The sequence below is a fragment of the Eufriesea mexicana genome, unplaced genomic scaffold (genome assembly GCF_001483705.2).
Source record: "Eufriesea mexicana isolate 0111107269 unplaced genomic scaffold, ASM148370v2 scaffold1808, whole genome shotgun sequence".
Lineage (NCBI taxonomy): Eukaryota > Metazoa > Arthropoda > Insecta > Hymenoptera > Apidae > Eufriesea > Eufriesea mexicana.
The window spans coordinates 473,000-496,827 of record NW_016909925.1 but is presented as its reverse complement, the minus strand read 5'-3'; the positions used below and the strand labels follow the sequence as shown (position 1 = coordinate 496,827).

Sequence of the window (23,828 nt, the reverse complement as noted above, 5' to 3'; positions counted from 1 at the left end):
CCGATCGGACTGCCGAACGTGCCACGTTTGCGAGACAAACGAGTTATTTCCGACTTTCGGCAACGATTCCGAAACCCTACGAGCCCGGCAGTTACCCGATACACCCTCTCCCCCTTCGACTATCGCCCATCGTACGCTCCGTATCGTTTCAATTAACGGGATCCGCGTTAATTTCATTAACAGAAATGCAACCGCTCCGGCGACCGGTACGCTTCGGCCCGCTTGCTCGCGCGGCCACCCCGCCGCCCACGCGTGCGGCCGCTCGAAAGCCACTCCTTCCCCTCGATCAGCGGCACCGCCACACCAAAAACACACGACCGCGACCACGTCGAAACGAGGAACAACGTAAATTTACCGGCCACCTTGTATCCCAGTTCCCGATCCATCTCCTCGGCCCCCCGTCGAACCCGCCGTCCCTCCGTGTCCCCGCCGGCCCATCGTGTGGACTGTAACCCTCCCTACGAAACTTAGATCAATATGTTGCGTCACGTTTCGCCCCCTGCACGCCGCCCAACATCCATCCACCGCCACCCACACCTTCGTCCACCCCGCGCTTCATTCCTGACCCCAGCCCCCTACCCCTGGAACGTGACGTCACGCAGGGACGCGCCCCATTCATAGGCTCTCCCACGCAGAGAGACGAAACCACGGCGACGACGGAGGAACGGAAAAAAGGAAAGTCGAGCCGACGCGGAGACGAAAGGCGTAAAGCCGGTGGCGCGCGAGTAGTCGAGATCGGTAACGGGTGAAACGCCGTTTACAGGAAGACCGGCAAGCGTGGAAAGACGAAGAAGGGTGGGGTTCGCTCGGACCCTGAGATCCGACGAATCGAAGAACCCCGCCGGTGAAAAAGCCCGGGCTCGTGTAATTGAACGAACCTCGCGTATCGTGGCTGGCCTCCAGCGCGAGGAAACGTACGAGCGTGTTCCGTTCTAGCGGATCGATGATGTCGTAACGCGCGCCGTGACGTTTATCATCGTACTTGCGTGTGGCCCTGGCGCCCTTGTGGGAGTACGTGTTCGCGGGACGAACCGCTGGCACGCGCGTGTACCACGGGCTCTCTTTCCCCGTCTCCCATACATTTTCGGCCCTATCGAACGGCTCCGAGCTCCGCAACGATCGACCGATACCCTTCGATTGCCTCCACGGACGCTCGGGGATACACTCCAGGAGGGAAGTAGCGAGCGCGGTGAATCGAAGATTAAATATTTTCAAAAGTCTGGCAAATTGTTGTTCCGCTGTTGGAACACCGGCTCGCTTTAACCGACTGCATAGCCGAGCCTCGGTTTCTTAAGCCGCGCGAAAGTACGACGAAAACCGATAAACTTACAGGAAGTTGTAAGCCGAAGTTCCGCGCGTCTGCCTCTATTATTGTACCGCTCGCCGGCTGAAACGCGCGCGCGTGTATTCTCTCCAACGTACGTGCAGCCGGTTGTCGCTCTTATTTCCCGGTTGCCGGATGCTCCGCATTCAAAAACCGAGTTAAATTACCCTTTACCCCGCGGGCGAGCCGAGCACCGAGCGGAATAGCTGCGGCAGGCTCGTAGAATCGTTCGCTCGAGCACGGGTGTTATTAATCGAGTTACTCGACCCGTTCGCGGATCCCTTTTCGACTCGTTGCAAAGTAACCTTCGAGTGCTGGCGACCGAGTCGAAGCTGGGGATGATTATGAGATCCAACGAGAGCCATCGATGACGATCGTTGGACGGGTGAATCAGCGATCTCGCGTGAAACGAGAGTGGCATATCGCGGAGGGCGTGTCGGGTTGAAAGGCGAGGGGCGCGAAATAAAAAGCTGGGGAAAAGGGGCCATGGAACGCGAGCAGAGCCCGTAGGCACTATTTCATTCCCATTGATGAAAATCCTATCGAAGTCGCGCGACCCGGCCGGGGAAATACCGGCGCATAAATGGAAAACGTATTCGCTGGCTGGCTATTTAGCGATGGCATTACGCCCACATACGCTACACACACGCGCGTCCGCGATAAGGGTTAATTGGTATAGCGCGGAGATGGGCGGCGGGGAGTATGGCTGGGCAGAGAGGGGCAAAGCCTCGCTATAGGTCAATTATTTCCACGTATTTCAAGCGTGCGCGACGATACGCGCCGGTTATCGTCTTTTACGATACCACCGGCTCTTAATTGTTTCCAGGAAGTTGACATTTCCAGCACTGATCGCCTGCACTTTTAACACCGGCTACCCCCGGCTGCGGTAATCGCGACCACGCGACGCGTTTCGAGATCTCTACGCTTAGGGAATAAATGGACTGCCTTGGAAAAGCGATAAATCACAGCGGCGCGGATCCAATTTTCCGCGAACACCGTCGTCCCGACTGCTGGAACTGCGTGAAATCGTTGGAATCTTCGATAACGCGCGAACGAGACCTTCTTCCGCCATTAACCGCCTCTACTGCTAGTCCCCATTTATACGGGTCTAATTTTTCAACCTCTCCTCGCTCTTTCCTCCCGCGACTCTCTTTCTCTCTCTCTCTCTCTCTCTCTCTCTCTCTTCTCTTTATCCGGCAAGAATATCGTCCGTATCTATCCATCTAGTCGGATAGACGCGTTCCGTTGCTTCGAGGGGGTAAAAATTTTTCAGACGCTGGCGCCGAGAGGGAAAGGGTGCGAAGAATTACGGTCTCGTTTCTCGAGTCAACCAAGTTCCCGTCGCCGTCCTATTTAGGGTGGCGAGATTGTGCAACTGCGAATGTAGCTCAGGGAAACGTATAGCGACAGGCGCGAGATAATAGTTCGAAGGAGTCGGCAATCGTAGCCTCGTTTCCGTTCCTCCGGGTGCACAGATTCGCGCCCAAGATCCCATTGATCAGAGTTATCAGCAGGGCCGAGCCAGTGACTCGGCTTTTCGGACCGGTTTTCACGCCCATTCGAGCATCGATTCGCGCGGCCCGTCGCGGACCTTCGCGTGTACGATCGCCGATCTCGTTCATCGATCTGCTGCCACACGTTGTTCCTCGCGCACCCTCAGCGTCAGACACGGTTTCCTCGCGAGGTCTCCAACGGAGTCCTCCGTCGTTTCGTTTTAAACCATCCGGATGCGAGATTCGATCTGTGCCCCGATAAAGTTAAACGATTCGCTCGCTACGGTCAAGGGGATGGGAACTCAAATATTTCTGCATCGGAAGAATTTATTTGGATTTCGCAGCGGCGTGAAAAGAGCGAACCTTGAAATGTCACGAGCGGCAAGGCGTTTCCGGTGCTCGCGTACCGAATGCACCGTCACAGAAGGATTTCCTTTGATCCCTTCATTTAGGTAATGAATCTTTTTCGGTCGCGAGTCTGACCGGCGTGGCGACAAATAAAACTCCTGATCCCTCAAAGCGTGGATGTTCGCTAAATTTAAGTGGCTTCCGTAATTAAAAGAAAAATAGCGGATTATCCGACCACCCTCTGAATCGTTTCTAAATTTTCCACCAGCGAACCGCGAAACGTCTTCGAGAACGCCGGCACCCGAGATGGTGGGAAAATCGCCGATCGTACCACTGCAGCGGAACGCGCTCGAAGATCCAAGGAACGAACAGTGGTACGAGGCGAGCGTGGTCGGACCGATGCATCCGCGTAAAGTTCAACGACAGGGTGTCGGGGCACGGGAAGTTGGCGCGGCCAATCAGTCAATCGCGAGCTGACTGCAGCGTGTTGGAGCGTGAAACGCGAGCGAGTAAGAAAAACAGAGGGAATTAGAGCGCGCTGGAGCCCGAGGAGGGCTCGATTCCTCCTAACGATATATCTTGCCGCTTCTTTTCCGATCTCGCCCCTACCTTGTTCGACCGTAGAGTGACCTTTCCGCCGCAGCGTGCGCAGCACCGGATGCTGCAGTAGTTGCAGATGTGACCGACGCCGTCGGCGAACTTGGTTTTCAGGCATATGTGACACGTGGCGTGCAGCTCCACTCCCGCCTTCTTCTGTTTCTCCGAGCAGGCTCGTATCCTTTCCTCGAGGATCTTCACCTCGTCTTGCTTCCGTCTGCAAACCAGAACGCAACAAAGGAATTATTTCTCCGAGCGGGATGGAAGAGCACGACGGTCTATCCCGCGAGTATATCTCGTTTGCTAAATCGACGCTAAGAACGTGCAAGACTCGAGGCACTTCCGCTAACTTTAGGATACTTATTCCGTAGTTCGGAACACCCAGTGCTCTCTTTCGGTTGCGATAAAAGTTCCTCGGTACGATCGACTTGAAAGAGAGAGAGAGAGAAAGAGAGAGGGAGATGGGAAAAGAGATGCAATTTCGCCACGTTTCTCAAAGACTAACGCTGTATCGCGAGGGCAGATAAGACGGGAGGGAACGCGTTTAGAGGCAGTCGACGTCGTATGCAAATTACAGGCTAACCCATCAAACGAACGCTGCATGCGAGGAGGAGTGGTGGAAAAAGAACAGCCTCGAGTGAAGACGGTTCACCGGTGTCGATAAATATGTAGACGCACGTGTAGCTACGTGCTCAGTTGCGTTCTAGCAACCCCTTCATCGTCCTCCTCGTCGCAGCGAGTAGCCTCGAGATAGCGAGACCTCCGCGCTAGAGGTGGATACTCGCGTCGGAGAGTTTCGAGATGGGAAACAGAGAAGAAAAGACTTCGGGAGACTCGAGCAAAGTCGTCGTTTGATTCCCCGGTGATCGTGGATTCCCGATTTCGAGGGTTTCGGTGGGACAGAGAGCCAGGTCGCAGGACGGAAGAGAAGCGCAAGTCTGCCATTAAAATTCAGTCTGTCGTCGGTCGTCCTTCGTCGAGCCGAGATTTTTCTGCAAATTGCACCACCACGGAGTCGCTCCACTTTTATCTGCCCTCGCTATGATTTCGTTTAGGCAGAGCTACTTAATTCCAGCCGCGTAACTAATTCGCAGCGCGACGTTTTTAGCCCTCGCCCCGTTTAGCTCTCTCGGCACGGCTTTCGAGAGCCAAGAGACCGGAACAGCCATCGGACGTCCGAGAATTCAACCTGGCTGATTTCAGTGAACGCGCCTCGCTTTCGAACCTTCTCCCGGGTAGCTGCTATCGGGCAGAGCTTGCTCGTAGATACCAGGAACGAGGATGAAAGACGCGATAGCGTTCGTTGCAACGTTCAACCAGGCGGAATCGCCAATCCCCGTGCGAACGCACTCGAACGTCTTATTATCGTGCTTGGAAAACTAGACGTCGACTATAGTCCCGGTGTTTATGCAGCGTATAAACGGCAGTACAGCTGCGACTGTCGATAGAAGCGGAGGAGATAACAGGTGGCATGGAAACTTCATTTTTATCGCCATGACCGATGCAGAGTATAGGGGGGGGTCGATGAAAAATGCACTTCCCGCCGAACCCTATACGTTACCCGGCTCTTCTCGCGTACCACGGTGAATGGTCTGGTAAACGATCTTCGAGGAAAGGGACTTTGTTAAGGTCTTCGATTTCAATCGCAGCAACGGCGGAGGATCATTCGCGAAAGTCTTGGAAAAGGAAGAACCGAAGGGACACTTCGATTAGCGGCGGAAAGATAGGATTGCGAGTGGTTGCAGCCGAGGGAATGGCCAGGCTTTGATACCGGGGGAAAGTCAATTTATCGCTGAGGTAATTGAACTGGAATGGAATGTGACCGATGTCATCGATTTATTCCAGCCGCTAGCTTAGAACATTTCCGCGTCTTTCCTCCAGGCGATCAAATTCTCCTACGCTCGCAACCCGTGCACGCGTATTTTGCGACTCGCGGACGATTCGACGATCGCGAGAGAGTTTCTTCGGGGGGTTCGTAAACAACGTTAACCAGCCTAATCACGGGGGATGAAGATGACAGGGGGACTGGACCAGGCAGGACTCGCAAGCCAAGTAGGTTAGCGCGAATGCACGAGGGAGCAGGAAGGAGGCAGGAATACTTGGCACGAGGCTAGGGGCTTCACGTCCGGAAGCCTTCGGTCTCTAGGTCGCGTGTACGTGGACGAATGAAAGTTGGGAATCACGAGGGTTGTTGGCACCGGCGGGTTCGAACTTGGATCATCGGGAAACAGACACGGGGAAGCAACGCGTCGAATTCCTTTCGATCGTTATCTACTTTCTACGTAACCGCTGGCACAAAGAGGAAGCACCGCCTATATTAAATACACACGCCGGTAGTCGATGGAGTTTCGAGCGGAAATTTGCATGGAACAGTCGCGAGCGGCGGTAACCTAAATCTTGAGTTTGCCGATCGAGTCAAAGGTCGTGGCTGCATGTCACAAAGCACGTATACGTACACGAACACGCGCATGGATGCGGAATGTACGTGTACCCGCCCACGTTACTCTAATTGCTTTACCAATAATCGCGCGCGACTCGCGAACACGCGACTACGATCGGTCGGTCGAGTTGGAGCGACGAGTCGCGTCACGGCCGCGTTTCCCCGAGACACGATCTATCCGTCGTCACGCGAAAAATAAAAAAAGGAAAAAAAGGAAAGAAAAAATGGAATGAAGGAAAAAAAATATTCTCCCGCGACAAAGGGGGGGGGAGAGAAGCAGATCAAAGGCGGAGAACCGAGCGCAGAAATGTAGGTTACTTAACGAACACCTCCCGTGATTTACGCGCGACTTTTCCGTCCCACAAAATCCGCGCTACGCGACTTTTCACACGACGCCCCGGCTACGTGCCTCGCTCGAACAAAGAGTCCCACCCTCTCCCCGATCTTCGCGCGACGCGTCGAAACTTCCGTCCATTGGAGCATCCGCTTCATTTTTTTTTTTTTCCTCCCTTCCTTCTTTCACGCCTCAAACTTTACCTCGCCTATTATGCGCGAGCCTCGCGATGTCTGTAGCAGAGACAGAGAAAACAGAGATACCGAGAGAGCGGGGTTGTTACCGGTTAAGGTAGAGGAGGAATTGGTAGTGGCCGAAGAAACAACCCGCGGCGAATTACGCGAGCAAATTACATCGATTTGCACGCACGAACGCCAGCCTAAAAGCAGGGGGGACGGAAAAGGTTACGTCTATTTTTACGCGAGTCGCCTTCCGATGCGCCAACGGGAGACTATCGTCCATGTCGAGACTAAAATTATCGCCGCGATGCGAAAGGGTTCGGCGTGGTTCTAGGCGACACGATGACCATCGGCAAACCTGCTGGCCATCGTCGGCGTGGTCGCGTCCGCGCTGAAACGCGCCGCCCTTCCGCGAGCGGGCCAGCCTCTGTATTTCAGGATCCAAGAATTTACCGTGCCAATCCAGCCAGCCTCTTTCACACTCCATCCACGGGCTGCAGCTGCATACCCTATGCATACCCTATGCAACTACAGCAGCTCGTTACCGAGCCACGTCAAGGCTTGCTGCCTTGTCCCTACACGTACTTGTCGTCCACATTACATGATCTCGCATCGGTATGGCGAAGCACGCTTTCCTCATTACTCTCTCGCTCCTTCCCTTTCTCTCGGTGTCCATCCCCTCTCCCTGCCTCTCGCTCTATCTCCCTCGATTCACCCCTCTTTCACCCTGTTCTTTGTCTCTTTCTCTCTGTCTGCCTGTCTCTCCCTCTCCCCTATCTCGCTCGCCCGCTCTATCTCTCTATCTCTCCTTCTCTCTGTGTGTCGGTCTGTCTCTGTTCCCCGCTCGACTGCTTTCTCGCGTTCCCGTTTTCCATCAGCGACAACCTATCAATAAAACGCCTTCCTCGAAGAACGCCGTCCATTTTCCTCGGCGTCGCCTCGCTGCGACTCTGGCACCGTAATTACATGCGAATGAGGCTGCTGGCGCATCCGTCACCCGCTGCCTCTTGCAACGCTAGGTGCGAGGCTGTGCCGTTAAAAGGGTCAGTTTTCGTTCCTTCCTTGCGGCGCTTCGAAGCAAACTTTCCGACTGTCGTTCGTTTGCTGCTTCTTCACGCAGGAAAAGTTTGCGCGAGCTTTTCGGATGATTCTATCAGGTCGGACGAGATGATCGATCCTGCCGAGGCCGAGAGAAACGAATTGTCATTCGAGACTCGGAGAGACTCGGAGTCTCGGAATCGACGGGATAATCATCCCCGCGACGATGAATAGCTAAATAGGGAAGATGCGATAGGTACAAAACGGTCAAGGACTAACGAGCAGGTAAGCGGAGAAAATAGGCGGAAAGCATCGGAGGGGACAATTTGCTGGTGAAGAAATACACGTACTCGATCGATCGGACATCGTTTCGTTCGTTCAGTAATTGTGATCAACAACGCGTGACCGTCCACGGTCACATTTCGTAGCTCTGCCTAGCCTGTCCGACCATTCAGTCCTTATACTACTCGTCGACGCGATACCCTCTTGCTACCCAGTGCGCTTGTTTATTTATTTCCAGTACCGTGTACAGGCATCCGATTTTCACGCGAAAGCGCCAAGTAAACGTTAACGTCCCGAATGGGTACGCGAATGAAGAAGAAAAAAAAAAGAAAGGAAAAGGGAAATTATGAACGATAAGCCAGGGACAACGTTCTTTAGTAGTCGTTTTAGGTTTCTGATTTTCAAAGCAGCTTCGGCTTGAAAGAAGAACGAAAAAGGAAGAAAAAATTAACCCCCGTTCTAAAAAGTCGAATAATCGAGTACCCTGCGTACTATAGTCATCCTTGGTGGCTAAAGGGTTGGTTCATCGTTTCTTTTTTTATTACGCTGTTCCATAAGTAAACACAAACGTTACGTGCCTTGGTGCAACCCTCCTACGATTCATAGCCTGCCGATCGTAAGGATCGATAAATAGGAAGACGAGAAAAAGCGAGAAAAAGGTAAAAGTTTGGCGACAAAAGAAGAAGCATATAGTGCACGAGGCAGGAGCATCGGCAGCAGTGGCAGCATCGTTATCGTAGAAAAAACAGGGTGCAAAAGCGACGTACCTCATAATCTCATTTTCCTTCTCCTCCTCCTGCTTCTGCCTTATTATAACCTCCTCGATGGTGCTCCTCTCCTCGGGGGTGAGGTGCGACATATCAGGTACAGCCGCCATCACGGACGTAAGATAGGAACGTGCACGGGAAGGTCTAATCGCGAGGAGTTTAGCGCGACGCGCGGGCCGGCGCAGCACCGACGACGCCGCCGATGAGGTACCGCGACGAGGATTGCTCGCCGCGCGACAACGCTCGTTCCTACGGGATATCGCGTCCTTTCTACGACTACGGGAAGGCTGTAGCGTACGGGGGGAGTCATCCGACACCTGGTAATCGGCGCAGCTGGCCACGACAACACGGGTACGCCTTGGACGAGCGGAGATTATGCCGTGCTCGTGCTTTCGTATCTTCCGCTGATCGTTGCTTCTGCCGCTGTTGTTGCTGTCTCTGCCGTTGACGCTGTCGGTTGCAGCACACGCGACGATCCGCGACGATCGGTACGCAGGTTGGAAGCCCGTCGACCACGACCAGCACGTTCGCCCGACGTTCGACTGGACAGGAGGAAGCCACTCGACACCGGGCTGCCTTGTTCGTGCGCGCGTTATCGTACGCCTCGAAGCTGCCTCTCATGCGAGCGTCATCGAGATTCGTCGAGGCATCGACGCGACGCTGGCTAGATCGGTGATCCTCGTCTCCGTCGGCGTCCTCGTCGTCGTTATCTCTCGTCGTACGATTACCAGCGACCGCATCTGTATGACAAATCATGTTTCACAGACTGTGTGGAGGTTCTCGCATTCTCTCTTCCGTCCCCGTTCCTAGTTCTCCGCTCGAAGCCAGCATGGAACGATACGAGGGATGTCCCCAGGTGTTCCTCGAAAGCGACCTTCGACGAGCTTCCTCCTCGCGTCCTCGATATGGCGGCTGCGAGGTTAGAATGTGCGCACTGCTCTCCCCCGCTCTTCGCTGCTCTAACGTGCTCCGATTCTTCTCTCTCGCTCTCTCTCTCTCTCTCTCTCTCTCTCTCTCACTCTCTCTTTCTTCCTCGCTCTGCCCCTCTTTCTCTCCTTTTCCCTTTCTCGCTCTCTTTCACCCTGTCCTCTTCTTCTTCCCGTCCTCTCTCGTTTTCTTTCCCTTTTCTATCTATCTATCTATCTATCTATCTATCTATCTATCTATCTATCTATTTATCTATCTATCTATCTATTTATCTATCTATCTATCTATCTATCTATCTATCTATCCGGTGGATGTCGTGTCGTACACCGTGATCGCTTCGGGATTTGTTTACCCCGTTTCCTCTGTTTTGATGGTCGAACACCTCGCGAGATATAGAGGTTTCGAGCGGACGAGCGGCCCAGTTCACGAGTACATCGATTGAAAACGAAAACGGGTCACGGGTGCCGTTGGTGCACTCGTTTCTGCCGTACACACGAAGCCCAGGTTCTTGAACTTTGCAGGGGAATACGCGATTCTATACACGGCGGGCGCAGGTGGAACGCTTCTGCCACCGCTTAAACGAGACCAGTCCGCGTTTCAGCACGAGCCAAGTGTCGCGTTGACGGCCGCGCGACCAATCGGGAACGCTACGATAATAATGGCTACGTGGTCATGTTTCTGGCCTTTGTGAAACGTTTTCGGAATTTCATCGATTTCGAACGGGAAACGGGTCACACTCTGGCTATCCCCGCTGCTCGTACTCGGGATCTTTCTCCTCTTCAACCTCGGAATTCTCTTTCTTCTTTCCTCTCCTCCGTTTCTCTACCAACTGTTAAAAACGCAACTTAACCTGTCGCGTTGGATCACGTTAGAATTGATCGACGAATTTGCCCGGAGCGTGGCGGAGCGGTGAAGGAAATTTCACAAGCGTAGCCGAGAGAGAGAGAGAGTAGGCGAATCCTCCGGAAGAAAAGCGACACTAGACGCGTTAATTCGAACACGGCAGCGTACGCGGTAATGTAGCCTGGATTATTCGGAGGGGTTCGTGCCACGTATGTCGATGCCTCGGTTCCAGACGATATTCAACGCTACAAGTATTCTCCTCTCGGTGTTTGCGATTCACGTGGCGGCCGAGACGACGATGGCGCTCTTCGACGTCTCTGCAGCGACCGCGACACCCACACAATCAATCGCCCTAGACCGGATTGTTCCACACCCACGAGAGCCGTTTTCTCAGCTGACCGGCTGTTCTTCGCGACGTTTTCGACTCGCGTTCGAACGGATTAGCAGCTCGCGTTGTCAGCTGTTCGCTCTATCGCGAATATCCCCACGGAAATATGGATTCTCTTTCCCCGTTCCGTTGCTCGTCGGTGTAAAGCGACCACTTACGGTGTTATCACGGCTGACGGTCTGCGTTTGACTCCGAGTTTACCGTTGCTCGCACTGATTACACACGCGAGTACACGTTAGTAACGGCGTCGTCGAGAATCGCTTGTAACGGCGAATGGCGAAGCGAACGGATATTCTCTCACTTCCGTGTCTCAGCGTTTCCCTTCTCGCTAACGCTCGACACTAGAACAACACACGAATGAGCTTATTCCACACCCCTAGCGCGCTTATGTCCGCCAACGCTCCGCGATTGGTACTACTCCACTGACGGCTCGATCTCTCTTTCTCCCTCTATCTTCTCCTCCTCCTTTTCTCTCTCTCTCTCTCCCTTTCACCCCTTCTCCCGCCGATCGCCTACATCTTTCTCCCTCTACCCGGCTCTATCCGCTTCTATCTCGCTCGCCCCTTTCCCTCCACCCTCTATCATCCCTTCCGACTCTCTCTCTCTCTCTCTCACTCTCTCTCTCTCTCTCTCTCTGTCTCCGCTTGGCTCGCGCACGGCACCGCCTGCACCTCTTGCCAACCCTCTCCGCAACGGGCTGAAACGAGAAAACCGGTCTCCGCGAAGGGGGCTAATTTCCGGCCGCGAATCGACTTCCTGTTAGGATTCTGGCGTCGAAATCGCGCGTCCAACCGACCACCGACCGACGACCAACCGACGCTTCTCGGTTCCGTTCGCTGTCGTCCATGAAAAAACGGGAACCGAGTCGAACCACCGAGACCTTTCACCGCGGAGGACACCCTCCTTCGGCTCGTACTTGTGTACGACCGCAGTTGCGCGAACCACTCACGCCCCCTCCCCTGCGTGTTTGTCCATTCGGGACCACCACCCGGCCCGCACGAATTCCGCTTTCTTCCCGTGCATGTGCCAGACCAAGGTGGGGAGGCAGAAACGCGTCCCGAAAGGACGTCTGTCGCTCGCGGCCACTTCCACTGTAGATTTTACAGCCACGTACGCGAGCTTCCTGCCTTCCCTGCACCTATTTCCCCGCGTACGGCGGTGCCTGGCAAAAGGGCTTTCGTCCAGTTGATCGTTGAAAAACGTCCATTCATGCGGTCTTAATAAATAATGGGATGCGGCGTATGTCCGAACCAATAAGGACCACAGGCCGTACTTACGTCATGGAAAACCTGGTATTGATCGCACCCTAGGCCAATGGGGTTCACCGCCGCAACGGTGTTACTTTTGCCGTTCTGGCGGTGAATTCGAACGCCATCGAACGCGTCACGATCACCACTCTAACCCGGGAAAGTATAAATTTTTCCGCTCGCCATTCGCGTCGTCGAGTCGCAGCAGTCTCTCTCTCTCTCTCTCTCTCTCTCTCTCTCTCTCTTTCTCTCTTGCAGACGATTATTCGGAAGCTTCTTCCGAGATGAGACGGTTACGGTAATATGCGAGCACTTGCACGTTTCGTGCGATGAATTTTCTGATGGATAAGCAACCGAGTAGCGAATAAACTCGTCGCTGGAATAAGAAATTCGTTGTCGCTGCGCTCGTAGTCGGCGAGCGTCTGATGTGGGACGTGTTAGTACTACTGGCGCGGCTGACGACTCGCGGCGATGACTACTGTCTTAAGTTGTAACATAGCGCAATATTTTCGTTTATTGTACAATTTAATAGGTAGTCGATGTTATCGGATCAACTTGGTACTCGGATTTGCCGAGTACTTTGCACGGATGAAATAGGAAATTCGGTCGGATATTCGTGACACACGTGTTAAATTTCGGTCGATCAAGGGCGACGTTGAAATCGACTGCCCAGCGGCCATCGACTTAAAATTAGTAGATCCTATCAACCTGTTTCGTGTATCTGTTTTTACCGTGTACGATATTCGGATACGCGTGATTAATGACATCTGGAGCAGAGCCAAAAATATCGAATTGTACGTGCTTGATAAGCAAAGATCGAAATCGAAGTACCGTCGAGTATCGTAAAATAAATGGATCTCGGTGTACAATCATAAATAATATATATATTTATTTTCTTGCACGTGTGCCTGAACTCGATTCAGGTTGAGATTACAATTAAACTGTGTGTAGGATTCGATGTAAAATCGAATTTACAAAATCGGTTTTACATGTATCGTGTTTCGCAGTAATTGCAACGTTTGAGGTACCACAAACGATATAAGCTTAAACGATGTGCGATACATACATTGACAAATAATTCGTTACGAGTATTATTCGAATAGAAACTAATATCTGGATAGAGGGCTAACTTATAGGTAAGCTCGTATGCGAACGTTAGGGATTTGGCACATTAAAGTTAAATTATACGCAATAGTTAAAGTATTATCGGGGAGTAATGTAAAAATAAGCGGCAAGCGAAATCTGCGAAAGAAATTGATGCGGTAATTATACGTTTACATCAGCAACCAGTTTTCATCGATTTTCTAGTAGAAGGAGCACTTTTTCTCAATTTCGAACACGTTTTCGTATTCTTCCGGCAGTACACTGCTACAACGCCCATTAACATTTAGTTATTTCCACTTTATTGTATTGCTATTTACATTATTTCGATAAGCATAATTCCGAGACAGCCTAGTTCACACTGTCGTTATATACAAATAAGATTATTGTGCAAATCGTACGTAACGATAATCATTGAAGAGTAAGAGGCTGTGCCTCGAATAAATTAGGACAGATGCATTTTAACTCGATCTTATAGGACTTTTGATATATATATATATATACGTATCGTATACATCTTCGATATTTTTTGTATTTCCCATCCTATTTCGTGCATCGTAAAAATTAACTCTGCTTCGTAAATGAATTTATTACGTTTCATCGTAAATCGTTAAAATCGGTACGATATAAGTTACGTGTACAACGACGTAAAAAGAGTTTGCACTATGTTCTATATTCGTTATAATATATCTATGCAGTTGACGATCTTCCATCATTTTTACTTGAATGTGCATTTCACTCAATCAATGTATACATCGATAAAAAAAGGTACAATAAAAAAGTGAGGACAATAAAAAATTCTACGATATTTGCTTTACGCGTTGATATACTTTATAGGAAATTCAGTCAAAATGTTATCAAAACCATGTAAATTCTATCAAGTGATGTTTACTGAATATTTCTATCGGTTCTTTCTTTTTTTTTTTTTTTTTCTTTTATATAAATTTAAAACATTTTTGTTTATCGTGTGGAATTCTCGTCTTAAACAATATCGAGTCTGCGCGATATTGAGTATTTAAGAGAGGCATATATCCAAAAACCTGAAATTATTATAATTTCAACTGATAAAACATCCATTCAACTGTATTGTTTTCTTTATTTTCGAAGATACGTTAAGAACGCTATATGGAAGACTTAATACAGAAATAACAAAATTCACGTACCTGAGAGAAAAAATTGATGCATTTGTGTCTTTCTTGAAAATGTGTATCATCTTCTGAGAGAGAAACTGGACAACCTGGACATCTAAAGGTCCAACGTGATGTAACCTGAAACCGAGAAAAAGGAATTAGAATATTGACCTGGATATTAAAAGCGTATTCGATTTAAACGAATGAATTTGACGCATATTAAATTTACCTTAACAGGCGGCTTTCTGGTCAGATGCGATATCAGAAAATTCATAGCAATATCCTCGCAGTTCATGTATTCGTCAACCTTATCTCGTATTGCTTGCGGTAACCAATGTGTATAAAGATATGTGTAATGTTTATGAATGAATGCAGCACCAGTCAAAACCATTGATAATTCGCAAGAGTAATTAGAATTATAATTCCAAGCATTGTGATAATTTTGGTCCCATGCATGAAAGCGACCAGGAAATCCAACCACACGGTCTCGGTGTTCTCGCCATACCCTAAATCCAAACATAATTTCATCGTGTCGCAAATGAGCATCATCGTCTACCGAAAGGACAGCTTCCGTTTCGATAGCATCAAATGGGAGAAATCTGTTATTTAAACTGTTCCTCGGGGCTTTTATTACCTGTATGAAAAGGAAAGAAAATGTTACCCGCTTCGATTATAATTCACAAGGTAACCAATTATCGTGCAACGGTACCAATAAAAAGAACTTACGTGAATTGGAACTCCAATATCGGGCCATTTTAAGTCCTCCGTAGGTGGCTTTGGACTATTCCACACTACCAAAACTTTATTTAAATACGGCAACCCATACAGCCGAGCCAAAGAATTTATAAAAACTTGCTCTCGTTCATATGTTAACATCACGATTGTAAATTGTTCTCTTGGATAATTTCCGCCTAAAGCTTCGCTAAATTCTTTACCCGCGCCTCCAGCACCTTTGCCAATTGGTCTGAACCCCACTTCGGAACCTTTAATTTGTAATTTGTCAAGTAAAATCTTTGCTGGTGAAAAATTAAATTTACTCACCAAGAAACTTTGCGTCGCTAGGAAGGACGGTATCAAATGGTAACTGTGGGTACAAATAAAACGGATCCAACCAATCATTCCAAATTTCATGTCCTTGAAGCAACATTGTAGTATAATTTCTTTTAAAAGCAGGGGATGGATAAGGTGGTTCTAAAGGCCCTAAACTTTCTTCTGCCTCCGGCTCGGCGATAATAGTATCAGATTTTAAAGACTAGAAAAAGCACCATATTATTATACATCGCGTGAGGAAATACAACTTGTTTGTATATTATAACATTTACCACAAAGCTTTCGTTAAAGACACTTGGACTGGCAGTTTGGGGTGCTGGCAAAGGTGGTATGCCAAGTCGATCTCTAATTACAGCTACAATGGTATCTACTGCACCTTGAGCAGTGCTCAAATAACGTTCCCATATTAATCTACCCTGTCTACGCATACTTAAAAGATCAGTGTCGAGGACCGCACGTAATAGAAAGTGCATTTCCGTTACTCTGGCCTAAGATCCAAAACATATCCAACGATTATAAAACGATATCACATTAAAGATATTGTACTCTTACCTTCGGCAAAAAGATAGCTGCTCGGCGCCAACTAATAACTTCACTGTAACTCAATAAAATTTGATCACCGCCTAAAAAGACAGGAATAGAGCCCGATCGTAATGCTTCGTATAATCTAGCCTGCATAGATGAAGTGGTTACAAATGATGCATTGCTAGGAGCTAGAATTAGAGCAAATGTAGACTCTTTCAATATAGCTTTCCTTGAGGAATCAGTTCCACACAGAGACCAATCAAGTATTTCTAATAAATTTTTCTCCTCGGATGCTGGTATACACTCAAACTGAATGAAAAATTTATCCAAAGTTAATCCTGTACTCATATCTTTAAGATGCTGAATAATGAAAGCATCCAAATTATTCTCATCGACTATTAGCCTTTCCATATCTATATCTGCATCGTCACTTTGAGGTGTCATGGTTGTGATTCGTGAAGATCTCATTTCTCCTTGGAAAGATAATAAATATTTTCTTCTCGCTGGCAACATTTGGGCACATTCTTGCCACACATCGCCACCCGGAGGTCCTAAAATGGGCGGGACAACTAAATCGAAACCTTCGCGAAATTGATTTCTATAGAATGTAGATTGTACTATTATAGCTCTTCCAGTATCTACTCCACTGAAAATATCCCCAGATTCTACGGAGAGGTCTCTACGCGCTAGGTTTAACAAAATATGATTTCTGCCATCCCCACCCCAATATGGAAGTGCATGTAACTTTTTTACATCTATAGGTTTACGAAATTTCTTGTCTATTTTTTGTTGAGTAGAGAGAGCTTCCCCTATAAGTACTATATATATACAAGCTTCAGCTGCATTCACAGTAAGATGTGGATTATATCCTGTAAGGTAAAAAATATAAATTTAATTTGAAAGTATAATTACAAATGATTATTCGAGTGCGTACCTAATGTTTGTTTAATAGTAGTCTTCAAAAATCCATCAATATCCCAGCCAGGACTTATTACAGAATACTGATCAGGATCATACAAATACACTGGGAAACCACTAGTTAATGCACACCGACTATGATCAAAACAATTGTACATTCTACATAAATGTGGTAATGTACTAGGTAATACCACAGGAACAGAATCCATTAATATACGCTTAGGTGGTGCTAGTTCTGGTGTGTTTCTTTCCACTGCTTCTCTCTGAGCTACTTGTGCTTGTTCAACACTGATCTTTAATCTATCAAGATCTGTTTGTTGGTGCAATAATTCTTGTTTTAATTCATCAATTTTTTGAGTTAAACTACTAACTTCAACTTGAAGTCGTTGTCTCTTTGCACTCAGATCTCTGAGCTCATTATTTACAGAAACTTTAATGCGCAACATCTCCTCTATTCGCATCTTCAACTGAGAAGCTTTCATAGCAGTAAAATCTTCAAAAGCTTCCAGTGTGGAATATGTACGATAAATATCTTTATCTGGCGAATCAGATTCTACCTAAAAATATAAAATTTAGGATTTTAAATTAATTAGTTATTTATGATATCTTTGTGGAAGTATTTACAACCAAAAATAATACCTTTGATAAATAATAGTGAGTAAATAATGGTACAATGAATAAAACAGCAGATGTTAACATTAAAATTTTAGATAATTTGATATGTGTCATCCAATGACAAATTTCTCTGCCACTTCCATTTTGATGGTACAATGGAAGTATTTCAAATATACTTCCCCCCATCATGTTATAGATTATCATTCATGTCCATTTAAATTTCAAATTGATGAATTTATTTTGTAATTGTCTGACAAATTCCTGCCAATACAGAACAAATATGGTTATAAAAAACAGTCTTACATCCAACTATTTTATTTCAAACAAAATATTTTTATATCATTACATCCTTTTTAGTAATAGAATCATAATATTAAAGAATGTACATATTTCTTACCAAGAACATAATAATTGTGGAATTTTTGTTGACATTATTGATCAATAACCTAACAAGAAACTATTTTTCTTTTACATTTTTCTAAAAATGTAACTAGTGTCGTTACCGATGAATCATTAATATTATTACAAAAAGTTTACGAAGTACATTTTAGTTTATATACATTTCATATAAAAAATAATTCACATAAAATGCAGTGGGAGAATTGTCAAAATCACAACAATAAGGTATCCAATCGAAGAATCACATTGAGTCGACAATTCAAAAACGATTTCAATATTAATGTTGTTCTTTTTTTATTAATTCAAACTTATTTATTCGCTCTTTGACGTATACACGTTCTTGTAACTTCATGTATGCATTTATTTGCGTGGGCCAATATTTACGATAGCGTTTTGTTGTTATTTCATGAAGACTTCGACATCCTAATTTTCACAAAACACGAAAAGGAAAGATTTTGCACCGATGCCACCCGACGTAAAACTTAATCACATGGTGTTTTTGATAATTTTTTATTTTATTGTGTTATAATATGTGTTTAACAAATTAAATGTAAATCTTTTAAATAACCCGCGACATTGTTCTCGAGGTTGCTTTCCTTTGGTAACGTCTGGTGGCATTGCTTTATAGTCTTCTTGGTGTATTTGCATTTCTCAGGACCTTCACAGAACATGCGCATGTTCATGTCAAGTGTAGTGCAAAGGAAATAATATTTTGGCTTTCGGGGGCCTAAAATTAGCTAAAATGGTGAGCTCTGAACAAATTTATGGATTACGTTAATTCAACGATCTCCACAGTTTTATTTGATTAAAAAAATTATATTTCCACTTATACGTGCGCGACAGTGTATTAAACATGTTAAAATAACCTATCATGAGTCAACGTTAATGTTCCCTTTTGCACTAAATACAAATCAATTTTGTGGCGTACCTTGTGCCTAACGTCATTGCAGGATAATACATGAACTCTTTATTGCAATAAGTCGTATTGTTATTTAGGAATTAAAAAATTTACTCATATTTTTAATAAAACGATATTCGCAGTATTAACAGCAACTGTTGTACAAGCAATAAAATCTTTGTTTATACATTTTCTTCGAAGTTAATTTCAGTGTTATAAATAAAAAGGAAAGTCTGTAACATCATAGTGCATACATATGTGTTTCATTTAATATGATGTTCAATGATGTATAATGGAAAAGTAATTCTAATTTCGTCTATTTTAATCTTTAGAATCAGTAATAATGTATTTAATTTTTGTTGCAGCATAAGTTAAAGTTCTCACAGAGAGACAAAGTGAAAAAATTCATTTCATTTACACATACTGGAGAACAAACTGCAATATATTGTCTAACACAAAATGATTGGAAGCTAGACTTGGCAAGTGATAATTATTTTCAAAATCCTGAGGCATATTGTAAAGAACCAAAAAATACAATAGATAAAAAAAAACTAGACATATTATTTAGTCGATATCAAGGTAACTCTATGAAAGGTAGATAATGTGTAATAAGTAAGCATGTATAAAATGAAGAATATGCCTCTGATATTTGCATATTCTATCTCAATTGAAATAGATCCAAATGAACCTGACAAGATAACAGCAGATGGAATCATGAAATTCTTGGATGATTTGGATTTAAGCCCTGAAAGTAAATTAGTATTAATCATTGCATGGAAATTTAGAGCAGAAACACAATGTGAATTTACTAAAGATGAATTTATGAGTGGAATGACAGACCTAGGGTAACAAACATTTTTTAATCTTCTTTTTATAGAAGAAAAAAACAGGCTCTGTTATATATATATTATTTTAATACAGTTCATTGAAATTATCTTTTTAGTGTGGACAGTATAGATAAATTAAAAGCCTGTTTAAGTAGTTTAGAAAGTGAATTGAGGGATCCTCAAAAATTTAAAGACTTTTATCAATTTACGTTTAATTATGCAAAAAATCCAGGACAAAAGGGTTTGGATCTTGATATGGCAATTGCTTATTGGAATATCGTATTAGATGATAAATTTAAGTTCCTCCCTTTATGGTGTCAATTTTTACAGGTAAGCTATCTAAAGTATATGAATTTCTTTTCTTACAATGTAAATATTAATCAAGCCTAAAAAATGAAGGCTTAAGTATTGGCTAGGTAAATTATGATACAAAATAGCTAACACTATTTTTTAGGAACACCATAAGAGGTCGATTCCAAAAGATACGTGGAATTTATTATTAGACTTTGCACTCATGATCAACCCTGATATGAGTAATTATGATGAAGAGGGAGCCTGGCCTGTACTAATAGATGATTTTGTAGAATGGGCACAGCCCCGTATTCGTCAGTCCCTCTAACATCTTTTTGTTACATTTTTAACTTCATATAAAAAAAGCTTTATTTATTCATTTATAAAATCGTATATTCTTCAAGTGATACTTGATCATATTTTTCTGATAGAGCATCATTTTACTTTGTGTACAGATTATATGATAATGAGGCAGGAGTATTATAATTGTTAGGATCAATCTAATGTATAACAATTCTGTAATGTAAACAAATTTATATAACGAAAAAATTATTGCTCGTCAACAATAAGTTAATTTCATATTAAATTAGAGATTCTGTTTCATTTAATCCCACATTATATAACTATTAAAGTTTTACATAAGAATCGCATTATTATGCATTTGTCTGTACAAAGTAATCTGATGTATAATCAGTTTGTTTAAGAAAACAATGACAGTGAAAAATGTTGCTCAACTACCGACGGTATTTGCAAACATCTGAAGAAATCGCTGACTGTGTTCCTTTGCACGAATTTGGCTTCAAAAAGGAGAAATCATAAGATTCGTTTATACCTTTTTGTAGATAGTAATTTCTAGAAATTGCGTTGTTAAAAATTGTTATTAAATAAATTTTATGATACTCTACAGAACACTTGTAATATACATACAAAAAAAAGGAAAAAAAAAAATAGAAAAAACACACACACAGAAAGAAAAATCTGTATTTTAAACGTAATGCTATTTCGGCACTGGTATACTTATCTTTTTTACAATCATCAATTTAAATGATGACAGAAAAAGATTTGTTTCTGTTTTATTAGTAAAGAGTAATATTTATATTGTAATTCTGAGGTATAATAGATGTTAGGGAAAATAAATTAAGAATTTTTTACAAGTTTAAATTATGGGTTTCATTTATAATTATTGCAGATTAAATATATTTTTTTATAATATCATACAATCATAGATATTGATTTTAAAACTGACAAGTTGAATACAAATTAATTACATCAAATTATTAAATAAGCGAGCAACTGATAAAAACAGATTTAATCCTCATAACAAATTTTTTGTTTGTACTACAAAGTGTTAAAACTATTAATAACATTTTAAGTTTTATGTTTTCTTCCTTCTTTACAATGCAATGTGTGATTAATGCTTCTGTAGCTTAGTACAATACACGAATTTTCAAGACTACTAATCACTTTAATTTATATATGATGCAAAGAGATTAAAGGAACATAATGTAAAGAAATATATATCTCTGCAACTTCATGGTTAACAGTTAAGGAATCCGAACATTATATCCATTTAGGTATATTAACATTGAAAGGTGCAAAGTAGAGAATTAGCAATATAAAAAATACGTCGTCCAGAAATTTTGGATTATATTTTATAAAGATGTTAAAATAGATAAAATGACAAAGATTCTGACATATGCATACAATATAAAGGGGAGAGTCCAGAAAAATATTGTCAGAAATGTTTGCGCAATGCAGAAAAAGAATACACGGAAAATGTACATCACAATTTTCAAATTTAAACTATGTTATTTTTTTAATAGTTTATGCATTGCGTGGACACTAACAAATTGTAATAGTTTTAGGAAAAAATTGTACATAATGTAAATAAATCTGTCAGTCTTAATCTACATAGTATGTCTAATTAAATAAAAACTTCCATATCATTACATCACAATAATTACTTTCAAATATAGTATTTTTAACTGCAATATAAGTTTTACTTTTTTTTTCGTGTATTTGTATAGATTTTAAAATATTTACATATGCATACTTGAAAAGTAAAAGTTATTCTACTAAATTATTATTATTATTTTCTGAAATAATTGTCACATTTGCATAATGAATTCCCTCCATAATGTAATGAATTGCATGGATATAGAAATGCTAGCTCATATGACTTTGCTTCTCTATTATAATATATCTTTAATATATCCTTTGTGTACCAATTGCATAAATCTTCCAACTTGTCCATACCTGTCTACATTATTCTTTTACTATTAATTGAAAATGCATTGCTAACACTTACAAATGTGAAATATTGCAATGTTTATTAAATATTGATTTTATAATGTATAATTATAAATTCTTACCTGTGCAATAACTAATCCTCGATTTGGATTTGCATTTGTACTATGACTATGAGAGTCAAAAAATGTTACCTATAGATAAAAGTTTTATGTAACACAATTTTTGCAGACTTAACTAAGCTTTTTACCATATAAGTTTTTTCTTGAAATATAAATAGTACTGTACGCCCACAGGTAATAAGTAGCATAAATAAATTCATTGACTTTGGTGCTAAATACCATTCATGTAAAAAATTATTTATGTGCTGATATAAACTTTGAATTCTTTCATGGAATATTTTAAATTTCTATAATGCAATTAATATGTTTTAGATAACCCAATGTTAACAAGTGAAGAAATTTGAAAGAAAGAGAAATGACAAAATGTAAATCTAATTTGTACCCATTCTTTCAACAGATTTAAGCTTTTGCCTCCAAGTTTTAGTGCCTCTTCTGTACTAAGACAGGGATCAGAAACTAACCCTTTTTTAATAATACATGCATGAATTGTATTACCCTCTATAATAGCTTCAGCTATGATAACAATAAGTTCAGGAGACTTATCTACATTGTATATCAACAATCTTGTTCGAGATATTCGTTGAGCAACAAGAAGGCAGATAAGAGTACATGCTGTGCTAACTAGAATAGGAAGGTTATATATCATATTTGGAATAATGATTTTGAAATAAGCGAGATGATGTCCCTTTTACTTGTTTGTCCTGGAGGAAATTGACTTTGTGAAAATTGTTTATTATACCAAAGTATTATTACGCTATTTTCGAAATAATCCTTTGTATATGAATAGAAAGAATTATTGTGTAATAACAATGAGGACATAACTATTTGGGCAACTTTCGGTTGATGAGTTATTTATTACTTGTAAATTTTACGTATGAAAAAATTTTTTTTGTGTTAAATTACTATATTCTTACAAAAAATTTAATGTTCCGAATATTAAGAGCCATGAAGCTGGTTGAGCAAAAAAATTGTTTCTAAATTCACGCAAATCAAATTACAAAAGTTACAATGCAATATATTGACACACCTTAGTACTTTTAAAAAACATTAAGGTCTTAATGTATCCGTAACTTTTTTTTCGAAAATAAAGTATTGTATTTCTTTTTAGAAAATCTGTACATACAATATTCCCGCTTTATATGTGCATTATTTGGGGTCGAAAAGTGACATATAACGGAAGGGGGCAACATTTTTTGTTGCAACCGACAAAGTCGATCGATTGACTACAAATCAAAGCACTAACCGATCAATCGGTTATAAAATGATACAATAATGTTTGGATACGACCATAAAATATGCTTTATTTTTTTTCAATTCTTATCAATAAAGTTCGTTTACCACACGCGCGCGCGCGTGTGCGCATTATATGTGCCTATGCATCGTGAGCCAAAAATTAATTCCACGGTCCTAAAAAATTCACGAAATACACGGTCATACGAAAAATAAACATATGTTCCTGTTCTCGAATGTTCTAGGGGAAGAAGAGAAAGTTACCCAA

At 43.4% G+C, this 23,828-nt stretch overlaps 3 protein-coding genes across 4 annotated transcripts in view; 1 reads left to right on the top strand and 2 right to left on the bottom strand.

Annotated features, from left to right (window-relative positions):
• Rim (Rab3 interacting molecule) overlaps nucleotides 1-8,912 on the bottom strand; it is a 59,881-nt gene extending 50,969 nt beyond the window's left edge. Inside the window, exons 1-2 of the mRNA XM_017902378.1 lie at nucleotides 8,803-8,912; nucleotides 3,775-3,979 (exon numbers count right to left, since the gene is read on the bottom strand). Coding sequence (XP_017757867.1) covers nucleotides 3,775-3,979; nucleotides 8,803-8,912 — 315 coding nt within the window. The remainder of the gene's footprint in view (nucleotides 1-3,774; nucleotides 3,980-8,802) is intronic.
• Nucleotides 8,913-14,243: 5,331 nt separating this feature from the next.
• The window catches only part of botv (tripeptidyl-peptidase 2), an 18,806-nt gene continuing 9,221 nt past the window's right edge, over nucleotides 14,244-23,828 (bottom strand). Inside the window, exons 18-27 of the mRNA XM_017902370.1 lie at nucleotides 22,713-22,951; nucleotides 22,334-22,402; nucleotides 16,948-17,488; nucleotides 16,041-16,882; nucleotides 15,761-15,976; nucleotides 15,480-15,690; nucleotides 15,165-15,421; nucleotides 14,668-15,072; nucleotides 14,472-14,576; nucleotides 14,244-14,348 (exon numbers count right to left, since the gene is read on the bottom strand). Coding sequence (XP_017757859.1) covers nucleotides 14,244-14,348; nucleotides 14,472-14,576; nucleotides 14,668-15,072; nucleotides 15,165-15,421; nucleotides 15,480-15,690; nucleotides 15,761-15,976; nucleotides 16,041-16,882; nucleotides 16,948-17,488; nucleotides 22,334-22,402; nucleotides 22,713-22,951 — 2,990 coding nt within the window. The remainder of the gene's footprint in view (nucleotides 14,349-14,471; nucleotides 14,577-14,667; nucleotides 15,073-15,164; nucleotides 15,422-15,479; nucleotides 15,691-15,760; nucleotides 15,977-16,040; nucleotides 16,883-16,947; nucleotides 17,489-22,333; nucleotides 22,403-22,712; nucleotides 22,952-23,828) is intronic.
• Nucleotides 18,615-20,922, top strand: SCCRO (defective in cullin neddylation 1 domain containing SCCRO). 2 transcript variants are annotated; one of them, XM_017902369.1, is made up of 5 exons: nucleotides 18,615-18,690; nucleotides 19,209-19,422; nucleotides 19,520-19,688; nucleotides 19,787-20,000; nucleotides 20,125-20,922. In XM_017902369.1, the coding sequence occupies exons 1-5, from the start codon at nucleotides 18,688-18,690 to the stop codon at nucleotides 20,287-20,289; spliced, it is 765 nt and encodes a 254-aa protein (XP_017757858.1). In that variant the 5' UTR covers nucleotides 18,615-18,687; the 3' UTR covers nucleotides 20,290-20,922. The 2 variants fall into 2 exon arrangements, with proteins under 2 accessions (XP_017757858.1, XP_017757857.1); XM_017902368.1 differs by having other exon boundaries at nucleotides 19,209-19,437.